The 23,734-nt window shown below is 34.6% G+C and overlaps 4 protein-coding genes and 1 non-coding gene across 5 annotated transcripts; 3 read left to right on the plus strand and 2 right to left on the minus strand.

Annotated features, from left to right (window-relative positions):
• Positions 1-3,133: 3,133 nt before the first annotated feature.
• On the plus strand, positions 3,134-6,125 carry LOC112734636 (uncharacterized). Its single transcript, XM_025784045.2, has 7 exons — positions 3,134-3,847; positions 3,960-4,392; positions 4,482-4,683; positions 4,914-5,021; positions 5,107-5,253; positions 5,338-5,407; positions 5,752-6,125. The coding sequence occupies exons 1-7, from the start codon at positions 3,394-3,396 to the stop codon at positions 5,820-5,822; spliced, it is 1,485 nt and encodes a 494-aa protein (XP_025639830.1). The 5' UTR covers positions 3,134-3,393; the 3' UTR covers positions 5,823-6,125.
• A 481-nt stretch (positions 6,126-6,606) lies between these two features.
• On the plus strand, positions 6,607-8,810 carry LOC112734637 (glycine-rich RNA-binding protein 4, mitochondrial). The gene is made up of 4 exons (XM_025784046.3): positions 6,607-7,089; positions 7,907-7,975; positions 8,056-8,162; positions 8,255-8,810. Exons 1-4 carry the CDS (start codon positions 6,951-6,953, stop codon positions 8,396-8,398), a joined length of 459 nt encoding a protein of 152 aa, XP_025639831.1. The 5' UTR covers positions 6,607-6,950; the 3' UTR covers positions 8,399-8,810.
• Positions 8,811-12,577: 3,767 nt separating this feature from the next.
• On the plus strand, positions 12,578-15,221 carry LOC112734638 (polygalacturonase At1g48100). Its single transcript, XM_025784047.3, has 6 exons — positions 12,578-13,404; positions 13,495-13,662; positions 13,750-13,794; positions 13,868-14,075; positions 14,177-14,258; positions 14,353-15,221. Exons 1-6 carry the CDS (start codon positions 12,961-12,963, stop codon positions 14,855-14,857), a joined length of 1,452 nt encoding a protein of 483 aa, XP_025639832.1. The 5' UTR covers positions 12,578-12,960; the 3' UTR covers positions 14,858-15,221.
• Positions 15,222-16,098: 877 nt separating this feature from the next.
• Positions 16,099-17,181, minus strand: LOC112734639 (1-Cys peroxiredoxin). The gene is made up of 3 exons (XM_025784048.3): positions 16,934-17,181; positions 16,711-16,859; positions 16,099-16,630 (listed from the first exon to the last, which is right to left on the minus strand). The coding sequence occupies exons 1-3, from the start codon at positions 17,142-17,144 to the stop codon at positions 16,238-16,240; spliced, it is 753 nt and encodes a 250-aa protein (XP_025639833.2). The 5' UTR covers positions 17,145-17,181; the 3' UTR covers positions 16,099-16,237.
• A 68-nt stretch (positions 17,182-17,249) lies between these two features.
• On the minus strand, positions 17,250-17,322 carry TRNAE-CUC (transfer RNA glutamic acid (anticodon CUC)). Its single transcript has one exon. It is a non-coding gene; the product is annotated as a tRNA-Glu (tRNA).
• Between the last annotated feature and the right edge of the window lie 6,412 nt (positions 17,323-23,734).

A 23,734-nucleotide genomic window follows, 5' to 3' on the forward strand; every position in this document is an offset into this window, starting at 1 on the left:
GAGCAATGCTACTTGGTTAGAATATTATTATTTTTGGCCAAATAATAATAATTTATATTCATATTTATAGAAATTCTATATAAAAAATATATTTTATTTTTATATTTATTAAAATTTGTATATATAAATTAGGATAAAGGACAAATAGGTTTCTGAACTTTTAATTGTGGATTTTTAACTCTCAAAAATGAAAAATACAAAATGATCTCTGACCTCTCAAAATACTATACAAATGGGTCTTTCTGTTCTATTTGTTTCGCAACACGTTACGGATTTAGGTTACTTGGCGCCTATGTGGTGTGGCAATGGGTATGTGTCTCCAAGATGGTGTGAATGGGGCTGACGTGGTCAACTGCAAAAATGTTATGGGACATTGTGATCTTTGGGTCCTAAGACGATGTCGTTTCGAAAAATGTTTTGCAATGATTCTTATGACTTATGAGATATAACAATGGTGCTCATATCAGTCACAAACAATTATAGGAAGCCTTAGCACTACTAACCTTTTCCCTCCAAAATATACAACACTTCGTCTTCGTGTTGTCGTCGTTGCTGTTTCGTGAAGCAGTTCCATATTGAAGCTTTGTGGTTATACCTGCGTCTGCCGTGGAGAGTGGTAAGTACATTGATGTTCAAATTTGTTCTGCTTATGCCCGTTATTTGTTATCAATGTTGTAGGATGGGACTAATAGGGACTGTAAGTGATTGTCGTAGGTGATTAGTTGTGGGGTTAGTCATTTGTCATGTATTGTTTAAAGAGATTTTGGAGATTTTGATAATAAGGGTTGGTTTTGTGTTGTGTTGTGGATTGAAAAATTTTGTAGATGGTTGATGTATTCAGTGTTCCCGTGTTCCATCATGGGGTAACTTTTCAATGGCATCTACAGGTGAGTTAGTCTATCTACATGGTCAAGTTGAGAAGTTTTCTCCGACGGACTTGGATTTTGTCAATTTCGGATATCTGGTCACGATGTTCAAAAGACTGGGTATCAATCGTATAAGGAAGCTTACTAGTATGATCCAAAAAGCAAAGATATGGAGTCAGGGTTACATGTAATGAGGAGGATGCAGGGATCAACTAAATGCGACAGTCTAAGTTGAGGAACAAGGATATTGAAGAGTTTTACATTTTTTTTACCATCCTGTTGACCAACCTAAGATCACAGATGATGATTGTGAGAAAAATGATGAGGTTGAGGAAGAAGTCGATCCAAATGACTTGGAGAAGTTGGATGACTCGTCTACTGACGATGATAGCGATGGCAGTGAGGAAGATGAGCTGTATAAACCACCACCAGCTGGTTATGAAAGTGGGAGTGAGAGTGGTGAAGATGATGAGGGCAGAAGCGTTAGAGCTGCTAAAGGGAAGAGGAAACAAGTGTCTCCATCGTCGAGGAAAGGGGTTGATCCCAAGGAGAAGCCAAAAAAACAAGCAACACAAGAGTTTAAAAGGCAGAGATTTAAAGCAAGAAGGGTGGGCTCAGCTGGTGAAGGTTCCTCAAGGTCTATTGGGCCTGCTAAACAAACCAGCACAAGTAGGCCAGAAAGACAGCCCAATAGATCTAGGCCTACTAGGGAGCCCAGCATGAGGCCAGCCATTGCAGAGTATGTCAGTGTTTGAGTATGAGTCTGAAGAGCTACTTACCCCTGTCTCATTGGAGGATGAAGGGAACAAACCACACTGGCCTGAGTTTGATGAACAGTATGACTTTGGAGAAGACATATTTGAGCTAGGCACAAGATTTGCTACAATAGAGAGGTTCAAGGAGGTTGTGAAAGATTCATTTATTGCTGAGGGGAGGGAGTTGGTATGGATTAAAAATGATAAGAAAAGGGTTAGAGTTGGCTGCAAGGGTGAGGATTGTCCCTAAATTGCTCATCTCTCATACAATAAACAGCTGCAGTGTTTCCAAGTGAAAACCTATAGGAGTGAACATACATGCACAAGAGATTTGGAAAGCAATGCAGCTAACCAACACTGGATCAGCAAAAAAGTAGAGAAAAGGATGACCACCCATCCCCACATGAACAGACATGAAGCTATTGATTTTTTAAGAGAAGAGTTTGATCTAGTTCTACACCCTAAAATGGTTTACAGAGCTGTGAGGAAAGTCAAAGACAGGATCATGGGCAATGAGATAGAACAGTATGGGAAGCTGAGGGACTATCTAATGGAGATACATAGAAGCAATCCAAGGTCTACTGCCTTACTGGACGTTATTCTCCAGCCACAAGCACCCCCAACATTAGACAAAATATATATGTTTCGATGCCTGCAAGATGGGATTTAAGAGTGGATGCAGGCCGTTGATTCATTTGGATGGAGCATTCCTCAAGACCTATCATGGGGGCCAATTGCTGTCTGCTGTGGCACGGGACGCTAATAACCAGTTTTATGTGATTGCCTATGCTGTGGCAAGGTCTGAATCAAAAGAGTCATGAAAGCGCTTTCTGACCCTATTACAAGAGGACATTGGAGATGTGCAACAACATGGTTGGAATTTTATGGCCAACCAGCAAATGGTTAGTAAGTGACTTTCTCTACCTAATTTAAATACTTATCATGCAATTTGATGAAAGTTTTTCTTGAATCAATCTATGTTAGGGCCTGATGCCAGAATTGAAAGAGATAATGCGGAATGCACATGTGCGGAATTGTGTCATGCACATGTGGAATAATTTCATCAATCGTTTCAAGGACTTATACATCAGGAAAATTGTGTGAGACTGTGCAAAATGCACGACTGTGCCTGAGTTCAAGGCAACAATGGAGTGACTGAAGGAAGTTAATGAGGATGCCTGGTCATACCTGATGAAATTTGAACCTGCAACATGGGTAAGGGCCTACTTCAGTCATGGTCCAAAAGTTGACAACCTGACTAGCAATATGTGCGAGTCTTTCAACTCTAATATCACCAAGTACAGGTGCAAGCCTATACTCACAATGTGCGAAGAAGTGTGCTGCTACCTCATGAGCATATGGTTCAGCACAAGAGACTGATAGACTGCCATCACAGAAAGCTTGCACCGGTTCAAGAGAAAAGGTTGAAGCGACTTGTCAAGTCAAGTAACAAATGGACTGCGGAGTGGATGGTGATAACGAGCGCAAGTGATTTGAGGTCACATACAAGGGATCTAAGTTGGATGGGACCTGATTAAACATACATGTACATATAACAGATGGCAACTTTTATTCATCGAAATTTTATAGAATCAGGTGTTTATTATAAAACGGTTTTTTCAGTTGAACCACGATTGAATCGATTGAACCAATAAATTAGTGAACCAGTAACTAGAACGGTTCAATGACCGATTCGGTTTTCTGAACCTTGTATAGAACACTTTTGGCCTGAAACATTATTATGTGCTCTCTGGGGTTTGTTGTTGGAGATTATGGGAGGAATTGGAAAGAAGAGGAAGAGAGAGAAGCAACGACCCACCATTCACCCAGACAACAAGTACGCTGAGACCCCACCAGACTTCGCTCACTTGGCTTCTCTCTACCCTTCCTTCCGTCGCTACGTCAACTATTCCACACACGGCGGCACCGCCCGTCCTTTCCTCGACTGGACCGACTTCAACGCCACCCGCGAACTCACCCGCGTCCTCCTCCTTCACGACCACTCCCTCCACTGGCAGATCCCTGACGGCCACCTCTGCCCTACTGTCCCCAACAGGTCCAACTACATCCACTGGCTCAACGACCTTCTCTCTTCTCACATCATTTCAACCAACCTCGTTTCTTCTCAGCAAGGGAAGGTCAGGGGTTTTGATATTGGCACTGGCGCCAATTGCATTTACCCACTTCTTGGCGCTTCCCTTTTTGGTTGGACCTTTGTTGGATCAGGTATCTTGTCTTTTTCTCAGTTTTTGGATTATTTTGGTTTTTCCTGTTTATGCACATTATGTGTTTGATGAAATGAAAATGCATTTTGTAACGCAACTTTGTTTATACGAAGATGTGACTGATGTTGCAATTGAGTGGGCCACCAGGAATGTTAACAGTAATCCACATATTGCCGAGTCGATTGAGATTAGAAAGGTTGAAGACAACGAAAAGGCTCCGTGTCTTGAAGGGTTCCATGATGGTGGAACCATGATAGATATTTGCCAAGAGGTAGGGCCGTCTTTGCCTTCATTAGCTCTTCATTCAAATGTCCATGAGAATAAGAACTATGATGGACCCCCCATACTTCTTGGAGTAGTCAGGGATGATGAGAAATTTGATTTCTGCATGTGTAATCCACCCTTCTTTGAAAGCTTGGAGGAAGCAGGACTTAATCCGAAAACTTGTTGCGGTGGCACTTCCAAGGAAATGGTTTGTCCTGGCGGTGAGAAGGCCTTCGTTGCTCGAATTATTGAAGACAGTGTTGTGCTGAAGCATCAGTTTCGGTATTACTTTTCCACATAAGAAATATCATTCCGTCAATGTTGTTTTACCTGTAATAAAATCATACTCATTTATTTTGATGTGGTCATAGGTGGTTCACTTCAATGGTAGGCAGAAAATCAAGTCTCAAGTCCCTTGTTTCAAAACTTTGGGAGGTTGGTGTCACCATAGTGAAGACGACTGAATTTGTCCAGGGCAGAACATCCAGATGGGGGCTTGCTTGGTCTTTCTTGCCACCCATACAGAAGCCATCGATTTCTTTGCCTCAGAAGAACATGTCCTTCATGCTTGAGGTATGGTATATTCTTTTTCAGTCTGGCAACTGTATAATTATTACAGTGACAAAACTAAAGAAATTTTCCACTTGTGTTTCGTCTCTGGCAGATGTCTTCCTTTATTTGAAATAGATGCAAAGTTGTCTTCAAATGCTTATCAGTTGAGCCTATACCATATATTGTTGCATGTCTTACACATTTTGCGTTGCACCTAATTTTAGATTACATGAATCAAATTTATTTTTCAGGGTCTTCCGCGCCAACATGGTGCCATTAATGTCTTGGAAGCTGTAAAATCTTACTTCTCTATGCATGGCCTGTCATGTACACTGAATACCTCTGCTTTCACAGTGGATGTAAGACTACTTCCTCTAAGTCTCAGATTTTGATTTGGTTTCCTTGTGATGGCTGTGCCTGTTAAGCGTGATTGCATTTCAATAGGTTGTAGCATCCAAAGATGAATGTGATTCAGTCTTGAAGAATCATTCACCTGTTATCAATAAATCCATCAATTTTCAACCTACAGGAGAGACATCAAATGGATCAAGACTAAATTTATCTTCTGATAGGTGGAGCCTTCGTATTTTGGTATGATTGCTTGTTCACTGGCTTTAAAAATGATTTGATTGGAAGAAGTGACATTAACCTTACATTATTTGATCCGTCTAATAGGTTTTTCAGCAGATCCCTGGGACACTGTTAGTGAAGGGTTCATTGCAGGATAGAAGTAGCCCATTATCAGGTTTTTTCACTGGTCTTAGTTTCCAATTCGTATTGTTCTAAATAAATTTCTCGTTGTTTTAGTGGTATTAGTCTCTAGCCGACTCTATAAATGACTTTGGAGTTATGCGTTATTTCCCTCTCTTGCTGAAAAGCCAGTGGTCAATTGAAAGGATAAATTTTATGAATGAGTGCTTCCTCTGAATTATATAAACACGTTCAATATTATTATTTTTCCGTGCCTTCAATGGATTTATCATCTTTTATTCTTGTGCGAGTCGGCTCCTCACATGATTTGCAGTGTTGCAGCCTTCCTATGGGTTGAGTGAATAAAAATTATTTAGCCTTGTGGTGTTCTCTTTGCAGGGATGTTTGCAGCTATATTCCAAAAACTGGAGGAAGCTTTGCGCCATGAATTTTGTACGAAATCAGCATAGGAGTTTTATTGCTTGCCTAGCTTATTATATGGGATGGTTTTATTGGATATGATGATAAATTGTGGGATGATGGAAAAAAGTTAATGAATGCTAATTTCTATAGTTCAAGGAAACAAGCGATGGTGCTGTTTGGGTGTAAAAAGGAAATAGAGAGACAATCATTAAGGATTTTGTTTAATCATCTTTAAATGTATTTTGTGCACCAAACCCAACAAGAACACTATCCACTTGGTTTACAAGGATCCTATAATTTTCAAGTGTTATTATCCTATAATTTTCAATAAAACATTCACATTTGTTAAAGCTTTAAAGTAGTAATAGACAAATTAATCCAAATACTTTAATTGGTTTCTTTATATATGGTTAGTTAATTGTCTATGGACCGTGTTTTCGGTACTCAATAAATAGCACATATGAATAGATGATATAGATCGAACGAGAATTGGCTTTCGTCTGGTAAAGATTTTAATAATTTTTATATTATCCAGTAAACAAATTAGCACAATTTGAATGTCATTGAGTTGTTACAAAAAAAAATTATTAAAAATAAATCTTTTTATTTTTTAATATATTTAACAAAATTTTAATAATAAAAATACTAATTTTTTAGAAATTATATTAAACTTTTAATATTATAAATAAATAAAAGAAAAGTCTAGGGAATCAGCAATTTTGTTAAATTTTGGTTAGCATGTAACCAGCAAAGAAAAGTGAGCTATTGGATGAAATATCATACCAATCTCATACCATTAAAACTATCATTAATGGCTATTTGATGGTTACAAATTACAAAAGTTGCTGGTCCCTAGCATTCTTCATAAATAAAAAGCATTTTTATATTATTGTATCTAAAGATAATGGTTAAATAAAAAGATATTTTTATATAAAATATTTAAATATAAAATTATTTATATTTTTAAATTTTTTTTTGAAAAAATCACTTAAAACAAATCTTTTGATAAAAGTTTAACCAAGCAAGCCCAAAAACCTAAGAAAGTAAGAAACATGGCTTCCACTTCCACTCCCATTTCCCAGGTCACAATTCTGGGAGTTTGGACACTAGAGCTCTGGTGACTGAGGATTTTTGTGGCTTCTGTGGTCTGAAGAAGTAACAACTGCACTGATTTGATGAACATGGTGCTGGCTTCGTTCCCTGTATACCCAAAACCCTTTGCAAGCGTTAGAGCAGAATTCCACACACAGCAATCTTCTTTTCTCAAGTTCGCACCTCATTCCTATCCTCTTGCAAGCAAAATCCTTGTTAAGAGTAATCATCTCATCTCTCTCTCTCTCTCTCTCTGCTATATTATGCTATTTGTTTTTGCTGTTCATGTGCCTTGCATGCCCTTCTCTCTCTCTTGTTGATTGAGTCTTTTTCGGCTTCCACACGCTTCAGAACAAGCAAAATTTTTTATCCTTTTTCTTTGCAAAGTAGCGATTTTTATGCGAAGGCTTGTTAGAAATTCTCCACCCAATAGGATGCAATGCAGTTTTTTTATGTGGGTTAATGTATAGCACAAAAATGTATAGGCAGCTGAAACTTAGTCATTTGAAGGAGTATTATTAATGTGGTGGATATCTTGCCTAAATTGTTGGAGTGGTTTTTGATTGGCCCCTGATAAATTTGTGAGTGTTTGCTGACATTAAATCATAGTGGGCAAACAGATGTAACGGCTGATGGATTTGTATGCATGATGTTAGGAATTGAATTGGTGATAATTACATGCAAACTTCTAATCTTTTCTTTAAGCTTGTTAGAGTGATCTGTATGCAAGGTTGTGGGATCTCTGTCTTTCACATTTGTACCCTTCCTTTTAATAAATCATTTTATCTTATATGCTTTCAACTTCTAGACAGATGGGCTTCCAGTAACACAGTGAAACATTATGTTATCAAGTTCTAAGCTTCTGTTTAGGTTTAATCTACATAATTTTGAGGGATTATTTGGTGGAGTCTTCTGTAATCTTTTCGTATGCCTTAAGTAATTTTTTTCCTTGTGATATCTACATGCTTCAGCACTTTGTTTCTTTTGGAGCCTTAAATGTACTTTATAGTAACTTCAATTTGTACTTATTTGGAGGCAGATTTGCCATATAATACTGGTGAGACTACTTTGCAAAAGGAATTTTCGAATTTTGGCAAGATAGCTGAAGGTAAGTGCATTTCTCAACATCCATATTGTAGGATTTGGAATTGAGCTCGGTACTTACCTTGACTCTTGTATGCACTGCAGTTAAGGTTGCTAAAGATGTAAAAACGAAAAGATCAAAAGGATATGCTTTTATTCAATACATGTGTCAAGATGACGCCATGCTTGCGCTAGAAACAATGGATCAGAAGGTTCAAAATTTTACAACGTGCCTCGTCCTAAGATTATAGACAATGGCACCAGAATGTGCTTGTCTAATTTATTTATTGTCGGTTGTCTACAGGATTTTTATGGTAGGACGATTCATGTAGAAATCGCAAAGCTTGGCTGGGATGATTATGGTGCACGGCCAAGGACCTCAGGGCCCCAAAAGAAATGGACTTTGCCAGAGCCAGAGCAAGAGGAGGTGGTAGATTGCTGGTACTGAACTAAATTTTCTGAATCAGTGAAGTTTCTGAAGATTGAAGAAGCTAAAATGTTGGAAGTTGTAGTATGCTAGGAGGATGGCTGTTGATGCAACAATTTCAGTTCATTACCGATCATCTTGGCATAAAATAAATGCTATATCTTTGAAGTTATTGAAGATCATTTGCATTAACTATATTTTGTATAAAACCATTTAAGGAGTGGGATATGTAACATGTTACAAAATGGGTGTGCTTTTCAATAACACCTTAGCTTTTTGATGTAAGGACTAAGGAGATTATTTGAGATCAAAACAACTTATGTTAGGTTTGCTCTTTCTTTTGTATATTATGAGCCTCTTCAAACACTCTTTTATTAAGTAAAGAGGATTGTATTTTTTGTTAATTAAACAAATCTTAAATTTTTACTTATTATATTTTATATCAATGGTTCAAACTTTTGGATTTAGGGTAGTATATTCTTTAGGTATAGGGCTTAAAATATAGGATTTGTTGTATTATATATATGTTTTTTTTCATTTTTAATAACAAGTTAATTTTCATTAAGTCTTGTACACTCTATTTTTTTTAGAATGCTTAGCATTTGCCTATGTTATGTTTGACTTATACCATGATCACTAATTCACTATTATTTCGGACATAAGTTAGTCTAGTATGGCTATAAAAAACCAGTATACCAATCATTTTTCTAATAGAAAACTCTTGCATCATTTGAGCTAACCTTTAATTGTTAGCCTTTTTCCAACCTAAGACTATTGGTCATTGACATAATTACCTAACACTGGCATCAAATTATAAAAGATTATTAAGGATAAAAGCAACAAAAATCATATAACAAATTGAAAAGAGGGACTACAACAACAACAACAGGTCCACTGCTAATTTCGTGCACAAAGGAGGGAAAGCATTTTTTGTCTCTATTTAGCTACTAGGTATTACAACGATGATGATGGATACAATGCAACATACACACATTTATGTAAGACAAACACTAATAATTAATTAAATACAATTATATGGTATGAAATTAAATTCATAGTATCCATAAAATGATCCAACTACTGACCTTAATATCACATAACATGCAAATGAAGTTTTAGAGCTTCACGGAACACTAGAGCTTTTGAGTAACTTGAACAAAATAACTAATGTTTTCATTAATATTGCATTCTATTAATCAAATTAAGAAATGACAAAACAATTAACACTGTCTACAGTACTTTCATTGTCCATCAATAAAATAATTTAATTCGTCAATATTATACATGTGAATGTACTTGATTGAATTGGAACAGGAGCCTGTTAAGATGGAACACCTAGCACTATTTTTTTTCAAATTGGTCCAGCCAATTCTGGTTAGTTGCAATGTTTAGTGTTTAATTAGACCCATATTAACACACATGCATCCAAGATTAGACTTAAAATAATGGGATTATTTGAACAATATGTTCAGTGCATAAGACACCATAATGCTCTGCTTATACACTTGTCCACATCACATGAAATGCAATCAAGCCAACAATTATATTAACCTTGATTAATTTAAATTAAATCCTACCCTAACATATGATATATATATATATATATAGCCCGTGACATGCACAAGAAGAAGAAGACGCCAGCACGTGAAAGATGGGCTTTTAACTTTTAAGCCATTATTTGTGAGATCATGAGTTTCAGTAAAATGATGTGCTTAGGAGTTGCATGTGATAATATAACAGTGTTGGAAGTTGGAACTGTATTACTAGTATATCATTCAAAGAATCTTTCATGGACTAAAAGAACCACTATCTAGGCGCGTGTGGCGCGTGCACCTGACCCTTTGCCACGTGGCTTCACTGTCAACCACACACTCTCACCCCACACTGTGTTTGCAGGTCTAAAAAAAAGTACTCCCCAGAATCTCTTTGATCACAAAACTGAAAACTTCTCTTCCTCTCCCTTATTAAGCTTTCTACTTCCTATTTTTCAGTTTTCTTTATAAAAAAATTTAGGTTTAATTATTCCGATGATTCCTGTAATTTTATCAAATTTGTAATTAAATTTTTATATTTTTTTAATTTAATTTTTATACTACTTTTAATTTTATAATTAGGTTTCTTTTAGTATAAAAAATATTAGAATTAACTGAATATTTTTTCATAAATTAAAAATATTCATAATTAAAAACCTAATTAGATCTTTGGTCGCATTTATTTTAAAAAAATATTCTGTTAATTTTAATATTTTTAACATGAAAATAACATAATTAAAAAATTAAAAATAATGTAGAGACTCAATTGAAAAGAAAAAAAATATATAGATCTAATTAAAAATTTGGTGAAATTATAAGAATTAATAAAGTAATTAAACCAAAATTTTATAAGATGCCTCTCATTTTGGCTTCATATTCTTGCATTATTAAATAAAATGCAATATTTAAACAGAATTAAGTCTTCAAAATTATTTTACAAAACAAAAATTTTACAAAACATTTAATTTTTGTTTCTCCAATAATTGAGAATTATATTATTATATGTCAATTCTATATTTTCTACATAGGAGCTAAACAGGATTATGATAGAAATAAAATAATTTATTTTGATATTGTTGTCCTTTACTATGACACCCGTGAGGCTAATAAGCACGTGACATGCTCAACAATTTTATCTCTGAATAACCCTCTTCACACTCACACTTGATGCATGCATGCTTTCACTAACATACAACTTGCACGTCAAACACCATTGCATGCTTAGAAGAAAGCAAATTAAACCTCATCACTCATCAGGTGAAGTCACAAAAAAATATAATCCTCTTAATATCTATCATCACTTTTTCAATGGTCTCTTTTATTATTTTGTGTTGAGTTGTCACGTAAAGGGACATTCAGATATGTAGATAGAAGGAACCACAGGAGGGAAGGGTCATAGTTTCTAAGAGGGTCACTCTCTTATATGTGTCAATTGAGTAGTCTTTATTTATTTATTTATTTATTTTGGCATTTAATAATATGATACATTTTTTGATTCCACCCGTGAATGTGTTAATTCTCTGTTGTCGCCCACCTAATACTATTCCTTGGCCACAAGGAACTAAACAACAACAAAGAGTCACGGGATCCCTTGTATTTTCTTTTACATCATCACAACCAATTTTTATTTGCACTTTTTTTTTTTAATTCATCATTCTCTCAAACCTTACGTGTTCTCTTCTCACTGGAAAATTGAAAATAAACATTCATATCAGCAACACAACCACCAAATATTTTGCTGCTCACTAATTAATAATCATATATTCTTAAATGGCTGTGATGGGATAAGTGATGTGTGTGAATTGTGATAGCTTAATTCTTAGAATGCCCTGAAGATACGGTCAGCATATGAATGAATATGAAATGTGATATTAATTGCTTTGCCATCAATAATGCAAATCAATTAGAGAAAGCTTCTACTTCAAAAAATTGAAAGATAAAGTCTGCCATAGCTCAAATTAGAATGGTGGTTGTGATTCACCACATGAAACTTCTTACCATCTTTTATTGTATTCTATTGTGTAATTTAAACAGATCTGGTCCTAATAACTTGCAGCCATATATTTCACATGCATTATATCTTATCCTATTTATATAATATTATTGCCCTCTTTCAGGGGTAAAATACACCTCATTGGATCAACTTATGCTAAAAATTAAATACCACCTTTTATAATCATTCTAGTAGTTAGCTACCTTAACAAAACTAAAAATGTTTACTGTCTTTTGAAGGGTCTAATGTGTATTTTTCTCTATAAATATGTAAATCTATTTTCTTATCACTATTCTGCTATATATGTATACTTTCTACGTCCACTTTAATTAGTTACTTCATGATAAGTGACTAATGATCCAAATTCAGCTTATACCTATATAAAATTAAATCCTTTTTTTTTTTGCTTTGAGAATTTAATTCTGACACTTTTAATATATGTTGGGAGTGTGTAGCTCATAGCAGCAGAAAATTGTTCGGTGTGCAACATAAAATTCAGAAACTGTGAGCAGATAATGGCCAAGAGAATGGAAAGTGTAAGAAGAGAAGAACCAAGGCATCACATTCTGGACCACAATAATTCAACACTTTAAAGAAAAATAATTGCCTTGAGGGAAAAAAAATAGTTAAAATAAAAAATAAAATAAAGACTACAAGCTTACAACTATTAGAGTTGTTTAAAGTTTAAACTTTAAAAAGGGGTTTAGAAGGGTCCAATATTTTCCATGACACACTATACTTTCAATCAACATGGACTTGACACGTGGCAACTCCATGCTTGAGAATTTATTTTTTCATAAGAAAACATACATGTATGTTTCTGAGTATATAAATAAGACATGATCCTTGCTTGCTAGGCCACTCTGCTTCTACTTACAAATCAGATTCTACCTTAGCCATTCTTCCTCCTTCAATTTTCATTTCATTATCCTTTGCATTCTTTTTTTTTTAACTTAAGCTCAAGAACTTCCTTTTGTCTACATACAGAAGGGGAAAAAGGAAAAAACAACTTAGCACCATTTTGTGGTTCCACATTGGCTCATACACATTTGTGAGAAATGGAAACCATTCACTGGTTTTTTATGCTATGGATTACTATGATTCTACTCTTCAACCATAACAACATTGGAAATGTGGAAGGAAGATACCACCATCACACAAATAATCATAAGAGAAATTCCCCTGTTTCTTCTTCCCCTGTTTCTCCTTCCCCTGTTCCTACTAAGCCCCCTGCTTCTGATTACTCCCCTGTTCCTTCAACACCTTCCACACCTTACCCCAATGATCCTCCTCCTCCAGAGTCTGCTCCGGACGGCATCTTTGATTTGAGGTCGTTCGGAGCAGTTGGTGATGGCTTAGCAGATGACACAGCAGCATTCAGGGCAGCATGGAAAGCTGCTTGTGCTGTTGAGTCTGGTGTTGTTCTTGCTCCAGAGAATTACTCTTTTAAGGTCACTTCAAGTATTCTCTCAGGTCCATGCAAGCCAGGACTGGTACTCCAAGTAAGAACAACAATGCTCATAATAGTTACTGTGATTTTAATCATGTATGATTAAGATTAATGTTAACTAACAAGGTTTGAATGTGAGTAGGTGGATGGTACATTGATGGCACCAGATGGACCGGATTCATGGCCGGAATCCGATAGCCGAAATCAATGGCTTGTGTTTTATAGACTTGATCAAATGTTACTTAATGGCACAGGAACCATTGAAGGCAATGGAGATAAGTGGTGGGATCTCCCCTGCAAACCTCACAGAGTATAACCATCTTTCCATATTGCTGATCAATTCAACTATTTCGAGTTCAATTGGAAAACCCCATTAATTTCATTTTTGGATTTTCAGAGTGCAGATGGAAAAACAACTTCAGGACCATGTGGAAGTCCTGCTGTAAGTAATCCATTACTCAAGAAAATTTAGTTATTTACAATTGTTATCTTACCATTGTTTGTTTTATAAATAGATGATGAGGTTCTTCATGAGCAGCAACTTGAAGGTGAGTGGTCTGAAAATCCAGAACAGCCCTCAGTTCCACATGATTTTCAATGGCTGCCAAGGAGTACAAATAGATAGGCTATCCATTTCTTCACCCAAACTCAGCCCCAACACTGATGGAATCCATGTTGAAAACTCTAAGGCTGTCGGAATATACAATACCATGATAAGCAATGGTAATCATGCATATAATTAAAAACAGCAATCTTCTACTTACTATAATTATACAACTTATTACGATAATAACATTATTAATTATTTGACTAATTTTGAGCAGGTGATGACTGCATTTCAATTGGACCGGGCACTGCAAACGTGGACATAGATGGTGTCACTTGTGGTCCTAGCCATGGGATTAGGTACATACTTACCAGTTACCAATTATTGGTGATTACTAAAATAAGTGCCACCTAATCTGATTCTCATTGTTACTAATCATGTGTTGTATTACAGCATTGGAAGCCTTGGAGTGCACAATTCTCAAGCATGTGTGTCCAACTTAACAGTCAAGAACACCATCATAAAAGAATCAGACAATGGGCTAAGAATCAAGACATGGCAAGGTGGGATGGGATCAGTGACAGGTTTGAGATTTGAGAATATCCAAATGGAAAATGTTAGGAACTGCATCATCATAGACCAATATTACTGCTTGTCAAAGGAATGCCATAACCAAACTTCAGCTGTTCATGTGAATGATGTGTCCTACAAGAACATTAAGGGTACCTATGATGTTAGGACCCCTCCTATTCACTTTGCTTGCAGTGACACTGTTGCTTGCACAAACATAACACTCTCTGATGTTGAGCTTTTTCCATATGAAGGAGAATTGGTTGATGATCCTTTTTGTTGGAATGCTTATGGGACACAGGAGACTTGGACTATACCTCCAATCAATTGCTTAAGGGAAGGTGACCCTGAGACTGTGGCCGACCCTTCTGCTTTTGAATGCAGTTAAATCTCTTTTAGTAACTGTCTCAAGATAAAGACATTTTTTTTGTCTTATCTTTGTTTCAATCGTCTCAATATTTTTATATTTTCTATCTTGAGACAGTTGATATTAGAAATGTTAATTTGAGTTTTGGTTGGTCATAGAAGACATATATATATATATACTACAAGTATAGAAGTCAGAGAGCCATTACTATGTGTTGGTGGTTGTGGTTTCCAATTCCATATTAAGAATTAGGACTCGTCCCCATTTGGGTGTTCTTATCCCATATTGTGAGATGAAATATAGAATTGTTATAGTCCTCTTTTGGGACTCTTCTATTGTAATAGCTTGATTCAACATTTATATATATATTATATGGTTAGTATCATGTACACTTTTAGTTCCTTGACAAGATTAACTTCAGATTTTATATTCACGATGCCATCAACGTTCATAATTTAATATCTATAGGAACCTGTGGTGGCAAAATACGGATTGTTAGTACATCTTTACATATTACATTATATATAAAATATCATATATAAAATATCATTTTCATAATTATTAATTATAACTGGATCTACACAATGATCCTGTTCAAAGTGAGTTCTTGTTTGTGTTGTGTTTTGACAATAGCATTAGCATAATTACCGATCACCATGATCACAAGTGAATTTCTGACATGCACAATACTTGTGTTTTGCAATCTCGTGAGTGGTGAATATTCAAATTCGTCAACTCATACATGTTTTCTGGTTTATATGAGGAGATATCACCTAGCACCATATAATATGTTTAAATCCAAAGGCAATCTTGTGGATGTAATGGAGTCCATTCTGTGCACACGTGGGTTTTCAGTGCAATTGTGTCCACATGTTTTTTACAGCGCTGGCATAACAAAAAAGAATATGCATGAATCCTCTCAATAATATACAAGCATGTAAGTTGGTGGGGGCACAAAAGATGTTGAGTTTATGTTTTATAAAAATTAATTAACTCCATTATTGGAAGCCTGTGTATGTGAATTAATTTGTTCATATAATACACTTGCATGGTAGGAGCTCATCTTTTGTGAAGAAATAACAACAAAAGCCACAGAATAAAACAAATAAAATTGAAATCATTGTGGTAAAACTAAAACATGCATATGAGACAATACGAGTTTACACATACTTAACCATATCCGTGACACTGCCTTACTAGAATAGCAATAATATTGTGACATATCCAAATTAAGATTCAGATTCTGTTATAGTATAAGTGTATAACACAGTCAACAAAAGGATACATTATATTAAGTAGTGTCTATATAAAACATAACATTAGAGAAGAGGGCAACTCGTACTTAACCATATTTAGATTTGTGAGATAGCAAAATAAGATATGATATGATATGATATGATATCAAACTTTGGTGAAGCGCAAGTAGTTTTTCCCTGAAGGGAGATCCTTAGTTTCAAAACCTTGAGGGAACATGTCCTTGGCTTGTTGATCAGTAACACTTGGCTGAATGACAGCAGGGTCCCCTGGCTTCCAGTTTGCTGGTGTTGCAATCTTGAACTTTGAAGCCTTCTGCAGAGACTCCACCACCCTCACTACTTCATCCATGTTCCTCCCTGTTGTTGCTGGGTACAGAAAACTCAGCTTCACCTGAAGATCAGGCCCCACTATGTGAAGAGCCCTAGAAGGTAGATTATTGCCACTGGAATCTTTCTCATCGGGGTCCACCATGTTCAGCTTCTTGATTATCTCTCTCTTTGGGTCTGACATGATTGGGTAACTCACCTTGCAACCTGGCTGCATTATGCATGCAATAACTAAGCTAAGGGAATTCATTAAACAACAAGTATATATTGAAGGTAAATAAATATACTGACAGTGAAGGCTTCAATGTCTTTGATCCATTCATTGTGGGATTGAATGTCATCGCATGATAAACCCAATAGCTTCACTCCTCGCTGATTAAACTCTTTAGCATACTCAGCCATTTTCCCAAGTTCCGTGGTGCAAACCGGGGTGAAATCACCTAATAATAATCATGCATGAATATGGATAGTTATAATATATGAAACAAGAAGAGCCGAGAATATATGTATATACCAGGGTGAGAGAAGAGGATGGTCCATGAATTAGAACAGAAGTGGTGGAGGTTGATCTTGCCCTGGGTGGTTTCAGCTTCAAGGTCAGGGATTGTGTCTCCAATGGTAAGGCCTGGCATGATGATTGGAAGAAGAGATGAGGAGAGAGTTGCATGTGTGTTGATGTTGAATATAAAGGAAAGAAGGTAGTCTGCATGAAGAGAACGTGGCATGATTGTGGCTATGGACGTCACCCTTTTCTTGCGTACATGTCACTTGCAAGTTGCAACTCTCACACTTTTTCAACCAAAAAGTAAACGATTTTTACAAAATTTGAATTCCGTTGCCGGGACTCGAACCCGGGTCTCTCGGGTGAGAGCCGAGTATCCTAACCAACTAGACTACAACGGATTTGTTAGCTCAACTTATATTAATTTTATTTACTCATAAAAACTAAATTCGTCTATTCCTATTTTAGTTTTTTGAAAACTTTTTTCTTTGATTGGCTATTTTTTCTCTTTGTAGATGTAAACGTGATTCTATCATCTAATTTCTTCTCACTTAAAAATTAAAAATTTTAGCTTTTGTATTTATTTTTTGTTAAATTATTAATTAAAAAAATATTTTTTATCTATTAATTATGTTTTTTATTGTTTATACATAAATTTTATTATTTTTTCGTAACATTTTTTTAAATATTCTCTCATACATGTTATTATTTTTTTATAGAATTCTTATTAGTTTTGTTTATATGAATTTTTTTTCTATCGTTATTATTATTTCTTTCTTGTATAGAGGTTTTTTTGTTTTTGTTTTGCATTGCAATTCTATTATTTCCATTAGAAACACCAAATTAAATAAAAGGTTAACATAAATGAATTAGAACAGAATCTAACAATTTTCACGATAGTGTTTTGTTAATTTCTGATCTGTATCTTAAAAATTGTTTCAAAGGACTAACATACATGAATTATGTTTATAAAATTTAGAGTAAACACTTAATCCGGTCCTTGTCCATTTTTACGAAGGATAAAGCGATCCCTATCCAAAAAAAAGGGATACTTCGACCCTCAACCTTTTTATTTTGAGATAATATAGTCCCTCTGTTAAAAAATTTATTAAATAATAATAAAAATTAGTTTTGTGGGGGTTTTATTTGTATTTTGTGGGAGTTTTAAATCTCCACAATCTATTAATAACTTTGTTTTTAAAAAATTCCTTCATTAACGGTGGTTAAGTGAAGAAAAATCATTAATAAAAATGATGCCACAAAAAAAAAGTAATTATAGTACAATATCTTTTAAAGGAAAAAAAATAACATTGAATAAGAAATGAAAGAAGAGAATTTTAATGTTGATAATATTGATATTGGTGATGATAATAGTAGAAGAGATAATGATGATGATAAAGTATGGTTATACAATAAAAATAATAGAGGTAGGAGTGATAATAATGAGAATGGAAAAGATAACGATAGTAGTGGTAGTAATTGGTTATATTGTTGAAAAGATTTTTGTGGGGGTTTAAAACCCCCACAAAATACAATTAAAACCCTATAAAACTAATTTTTATTATTATTTAATAAATTTTTTAACAGAGGGACCGTATTGTCCCAAAATAAAAAGGTTGAGGATCAAAGTGTCTCTTTTTTTTTACAAGGATCGCTTTGTCCTTCGTGAAAATGGACAAGGACCGAATTGGATCTTTACTCTAAAATTTAAGAATTAAATAAAAACAATTAAAATTTAAAGACTAAATTGAGATTCGCATAAAAGTTCAAGAACCAAATATTTCACCAAAAAATATTAAAATTTATTTAAATATTTAAAATAAAATAAAATAATATAAAATAATTATTTAAATTTATATTTTTTAATTTTTAAGTAATATAATTTAAATAATATTTAATTTATTATACCTTATTTTAAATAAAAATTCTTAAATATAAACTATATCAACACCAACTCACTTTTAATTTTATACAAATTTATATTTACAAACATAAATTTCGTTTAATTTCTGTTTGGCTATGTTTATGATGAATTAAAGGCGGCACTCATGTAGTGGGGGACTTGTGATGTAATTAAAGTGTTAAACTGAATAGCGTAACTTAAAACAAAAACAAAATCTTAATAATATAATCTATCCTAAAAAAGTGATGGGGCTATGGGATTGGGAGCAATTGTGGCTTTATCACACACTCGCCTATGTCGGAGAGCGTATGCATTGTCATCTACAGCAACATGTTGGAAAGAATCCACAGATTTTTGGTGTAATATTCTATGCATGTTTGAGAGATTCCTTACTTTTGCGGGGTATATGTTTGGTGATTAGACATTTCAAAGTGTTTACTCATGCTCGCACTTAATATATATGACTTGATTTCTTACAAGTTGAGAATGAGTTAAAATTTATTTTAATCCTTGAAATTTTAAGTGGGTCTTAATTTTAATTTTAAAATTTTAAGTTATTCAATTAAGACTTTCAAATATTAAATCGTTACTCACGTTTAATTTTTATAGTGATTTTTGTTAACGGAACACTAAAATTATCATATTAGAATATTCAAAATGACACCATTTTAAAAGCGCGCTAATTTCCATTAAAAACAACGTCATTTTAGAATTTGAAGGATTAAAAATATTTGGTCTACACCATGACTATCAAATAGACTATATTTGACCCTTCTTGATCCTCTCGTATGTGTAAATTTCACAAAGAAAAATAATTAGCGACTGACATTCATCTTCTTCCAAACTGTTCAAAGAGGTTGTTAAAGAACTAGCATTAACGCAGCAACAAAGGCCGAAGAACATATTAAGAACTAAGGAAAATTCATAATATTTTTAGACTCTGTTTTATGTTTATCTGTTGATTTAGGATTTGCATTGTGTGTTAGCTTGTGTTACAGTATAGGTTTAGGATTTTGTTAGTTTGTGAATTTTAAATATGTTAGGATTTTGGATTTTTTTTTGTGTTGCTGAATTTAAAAATGGTAATCATTGTTTAAATGTTTTGTTTTGTATTTCTATAGACAAGAAAAGAGAATTGGAAAACAAACTTAAAAAAGATTGTATTTATTTTGTATTTGTATTATTTGCTCTCTGTTTTTAGCTCATCCAAGTGAAGATATATAGTATAAAATTGCAGAGATTGTTATCATTGTTATACAAGTAAAAACAGTTATTTTGAACTGTTAATAACTACAAACTCTTCAATTTTATTACTCTATCTTGAATAAAATATAAATCAAATTCGAAGTGTTTGGTTTAGTTGTGTAAAATTGGACTGTAGGGTATTAACACTATTGACATGTTATTTAAAAATATAACTGATGTCATTGTCATTGATTTTGAATTGCAGATGGATGATGGAATAACAATTATTTTTCGTCATAGAGGACAATTTGAGACCAATCAAGATGAAGATGTGATTTATGTTAGAGACCACATTGATAACTTGGTTGGACTGGATGAGGACATGATGGATATCTTCTCAATTTGTACAAAATGCTGGGTTATGACAAGTTGAAAGAGTGCTGGTGGCTAGTTCCTGGGAGGCCATTAAAGAGTGGATTGAGAGCACTCTCAAGTGACAGTGAAGTGCTTGAGATGTGTTTTCATGCAACGAATAATCATAGAGTTGTGCATGCCTATCTTGAGCATGGAGTATCTGAAAATGAGGCTGAAGAGGTTTTAGAGTTGATTGAGATGACTCCCATTTCAAAAGAACCTGAAAATTGACTCCAACTCAAGCACCTCATCTATCCCAAACACATCTCCTATCCAAAACACCCACATATATGCTTACCAGTCCACATCCAACTCCTATGGAATTCACCTCTACTTCTCCTATCCAGCCTACCTCTGTGAGTCCAGTCTAGCCCATAACTATATATCCAGTCCAGCCAACAACTACACTTCCGATACAGTTCAGCCCATACAATTACCTCCAACCTAGCCCACCTTTTCAGCTCCAGCCCAAATCACCTCTTCACCACCAATTTAGACCACATCCAAACTCCATGATAAGCATCCTACCAATCCAGTTTTTAAAGAAAAACCTAATCTTATTAAGAACTTCACACCAACCACCACTACTGTTAAGAATTTCACTCCAATTTTAACTAAGAAATTCAAGTCCACTCCAAAAATAAGTGCTACCAAAAATAACACTACATCAATACCTAGAAGAGTGACAAGATCAGCTTCTAGATTTGCTTCGAAAGAAAAGAAGGTTGCCGGTGAGGTGGTTACAGTGACACTCTCGAATAGCGAGAGGAATGACTCCTATAAAAGTGTAGAAGATGAGCTTTATAGGCTTGGACCCGAAGCTTTTGAGAACTCGAGTGACTATGATTCTGATTGTGAGGTGGTTACGGCAAGGATTAGGGAGTGTAAAAATAAAAAAGGTAAGGGAAAATTCAAGTTATGCCTTGAAGATTTCTGTGATGAGGATGAGGTCATTGTGCGAAATTCAGATGAAGACATTGATTTGGGTTATGTGCTAGGAAAAGTAAGTGATGTCCAGGAACCATATGATGCATTTGATTCCTACCATGATGACTCTGATGAAAATGATTCATGGCATTCTGAGGAGATGAAGACTCCACTAATTCTAATGAAGAATCTGATATTGATGATGATGATACATTTTTCATGTTCATAGAAGGGGCTAGATTTGGGAAATTAAAATTGGAGGTTGGTATGAAGTTCAATACAAAACATGATTTTATTGAGGAAGTAAGGGAGTTCACTATACAAGAAGGGAGGCAAATAAAATTCAAAAATAACGAGAGCAATAGAGTTAGAGCAATGTGTAAATACAAGATGGAGAGTTGTAACTGGATTGCCTATGCTTCCATTGATCATGAAGAGATTTGTTCACAGATCAAGACTTTCAATAATGACCATATTTATACTAGGAGGACTAATTAAGAACACAACAGTAAATAGGAAGTGGCTAGTCTCGAAGTTGGTGAAAAAGATAATAAAAAAAATACTCCAACCTAAAGCATGGAGAGGCTTCTGATTACTTCAAATGAAAGTGTAATCTGGACTTGAATAAGTTTTCTCTATCTAGAGCACTCACCGATGTAAGAAACATTGTTTACGGGGATGTGGCAACATAATATACATTGGTTAGAGAGTATACAGAAACTCCTCTAAAAAATAACCATGATTCAACTGTAAAGATTGGAGTCATACCACAACCAGAAGAGGATCCAATATTTGAAAAAATATACATCTGCCTTGATGGGAGCAAGAAGGACTTCAAAGCTAGATGTCGTCCTCTGATAGGGATTAGATGGAGCGTTTTTAAAGACTCAATTCGGTAGCCAACTCCTTTCTGTTGTAGGACAAGACGCCAACAACCACATTTATGTAATTGCCTAGGCCATTGTAGCAGTGGAGAACAGAGAAACTGGAGATGGTTTCTGAAACTGTTTCATGAGGATCTGGGTGACCCACATCAAGACAGTTGGTGCTTCATGTCAAATTTGCAGAAAGTTAGAGCTAACTTGAATTCATTTTGCTTCATTTTTCATAAGTTTATTTTAATCTACATAAATTTGTGTTGCTGTTTGCAAGGACAATTTAGATTTAACATAGTTAAATTTAAGGTGTGTATTGGGCCATACTAATTTATTTATTAATTCAACTTTTTATTTATTAAATATATGATAAATTATGTTTTCGGAACAAAAATATGCACTAAATCTTTTACCATATTTATTATAAATAGTAAATTATTATTAGTAAAAGTGAAACGTTGGGTTGAGGAGTTGCCACTGTGAAATGGGTTTGAGTAATTGAGAATTTTTTAAATTATTTATATGTTACTAACTATTTTTAAGTAATTGCTGGTAAATTGTTATAAGGATTAATTTCAATTGTTCAAAATGTATTCCCCAAAGTACAACATGAATTCTGTGTTCGGTACATGTGAAAGAATTTTAACTAGTAGAAAGAACAAAAATTGAGAGGTTTTGTGGTGGAAGTGTGCAAGAGAGACCACAAGACATCGGTTTAAATTAAAGATAGAGAGGTTTAAAAGAAAGAATGAAGATGCGATGCTTGGGCCTATCTGAACAAATGGCCAATGAAATCATAGAATAAACATACTTTAGTCATGGTTTGAAACTGAATAACATGTGTAATAATGCATGCAAAATGTTCAATGCAAGCACTAAGGAGTATAGACTATAGAGCTAAGCCTATAATTATCCTGTTGGTGGAGGTTCGCATATTCGTGATGAAGACAATTGCAAAAAACAAGGTTAAGCTACAACATCACATTGGCAAATTATTCCCTATACAAAAGAGAAGACTTGAGAAGATAAAAAAGGAGTCACAAAAATGGCGTCCAGTGTGTTGTGGAGATGATAATTATCAGAAATTTGAGATCCATGGTTATTATCTGACAAACATGGCTATTGATTTAAGCAAGAAAATTTGCACATGTAGATTCTGGAAGATTACAGAATTTAATTAACCATTTTCATATAATGATATGCAAATCTAGTGTATTCTAATACTAATTCTAATATATATCCACTCAATTTTAGGCATGCCATGTGTTTATGCATGTGTTGTCATTTTCAGATTGAATGGTAATCCTGAAGATTACTGTCACTCTTGGTTAACTATGGATTCTTTAGACAAACATATATGCATACTCTAAATCTGATTCCTGGACAAGCCTTATGGAAGAAGTATTAGTATAGTAGGCCTCAAGTTTCAAAAATTCGAAGAAAGCCAGGTCCATTAAAGAAGAATAAGAGAAGGAAGGATGCTGATGAAGAGCCTTCGGAGACAAAAAA

Source organism: Arachis hypogaea, chromosome 3 (genome assembly GCF_003086295.3).
Source record: "Arachis hypogaea cultivar Tifrunner chromosome 3, arahy.Tifrunner.gnm2.J5K5, whole genome shotgun sequence".
Lineage (NCBI taxonomy): Eukaryota > Viridiplantae > Streptophyta > Magnoliopsida > Fabales > Fabaceae > Arachis > Arachis hypogaea.

Excerpts from the sequence above, each read along its gene's own strand:
- LOC112734636 (XM_025784045.2), top strand. The coding sequence starts at position 3,394 with ATGGGAGGAATTGGAAAGAAGAGGAAGAGAGAGAAGCAACGACCCACC. Across the intron at positions 3,848-3,959 it reads TTGGACCTTTGTTGGATCAG|ATGTGACTGATGTTGCAATT; the intron begins GTATCTTGTCTT and ends GTTTATACGAAG. Across the intron at positions 5,254-5,337 it reads GGTGGAGCCTTCGTATTTTG|GTTTTTCAGCAGATCCCTGG; the intron begins GTATGATTGCTT and ends TCCGTCTAATAG.
- LOC112734637 (XM_025784046.3), top strand. The coding sequence starts at position 6,951 with ATGAACATGGTGCTGGCTTCGTTCCCTGTATACCCAAAACCCTTTGCA. Across the intron at positions 7,976-8,055 it reads TTTTGGCAAGATAGCTGAAG|TTAAGGTTGCTAAAGATGTA; the intron begins GTAAGTGCATTT and ends TATGCACTGCAG. Across the intron at positions 8,163-8,254 it reads TAGAAACAATGGATCAGAAG|GATTTTTATGGTAGGACGAT; the intron begins GTTCAAAATTTT and ends GGTTGTCTACAG.
- LOC112734638 (XM_025784047.3), top strand. The coding sequence starts at position 12,961 with ATGGAAACCATTCACTGGTTTTTTATGCTATGGATTACTATGATTCTA. Across the intron at positions 13,405-13,494 it reads AGCCAGGACTGGTACTCCAA|GTGGATGGTACATTGATGGC; the intron begins GTAAGAACAACA and ends GAATGTGAGTAG. Across the intron at positions 14,259-14,352 it reads GGTCCTAGCCATGGGATTAG|CATTGGAAGCCTTGGAGTGC; the intron begins GTACATACTTAC and ends GTTGTATTACAG.
- LOC112734639 (XM_025784048.3), bottom strand. The coding sequence starts at position 17,144 with ATGCCACGTTCTCTTCATGCAGACTACCTTCTTTCCTTTATATTCAAC. Across the intron at positions 16,860-16,933 it reads CATCCTCTTCTCTCACCCTG|GTGATTTCACCCCGGTTTGC; the intron begins GTATATACATAT and ends GATTATTATTAG. Across the intron at positions 16,631-16,710 it reads AAGACATTGAAGCCTTCACT|CCAGGTTGCAAGGTGAGTTA; the intron begins GTCAGTATATTT and ends TGCATAATGCAG.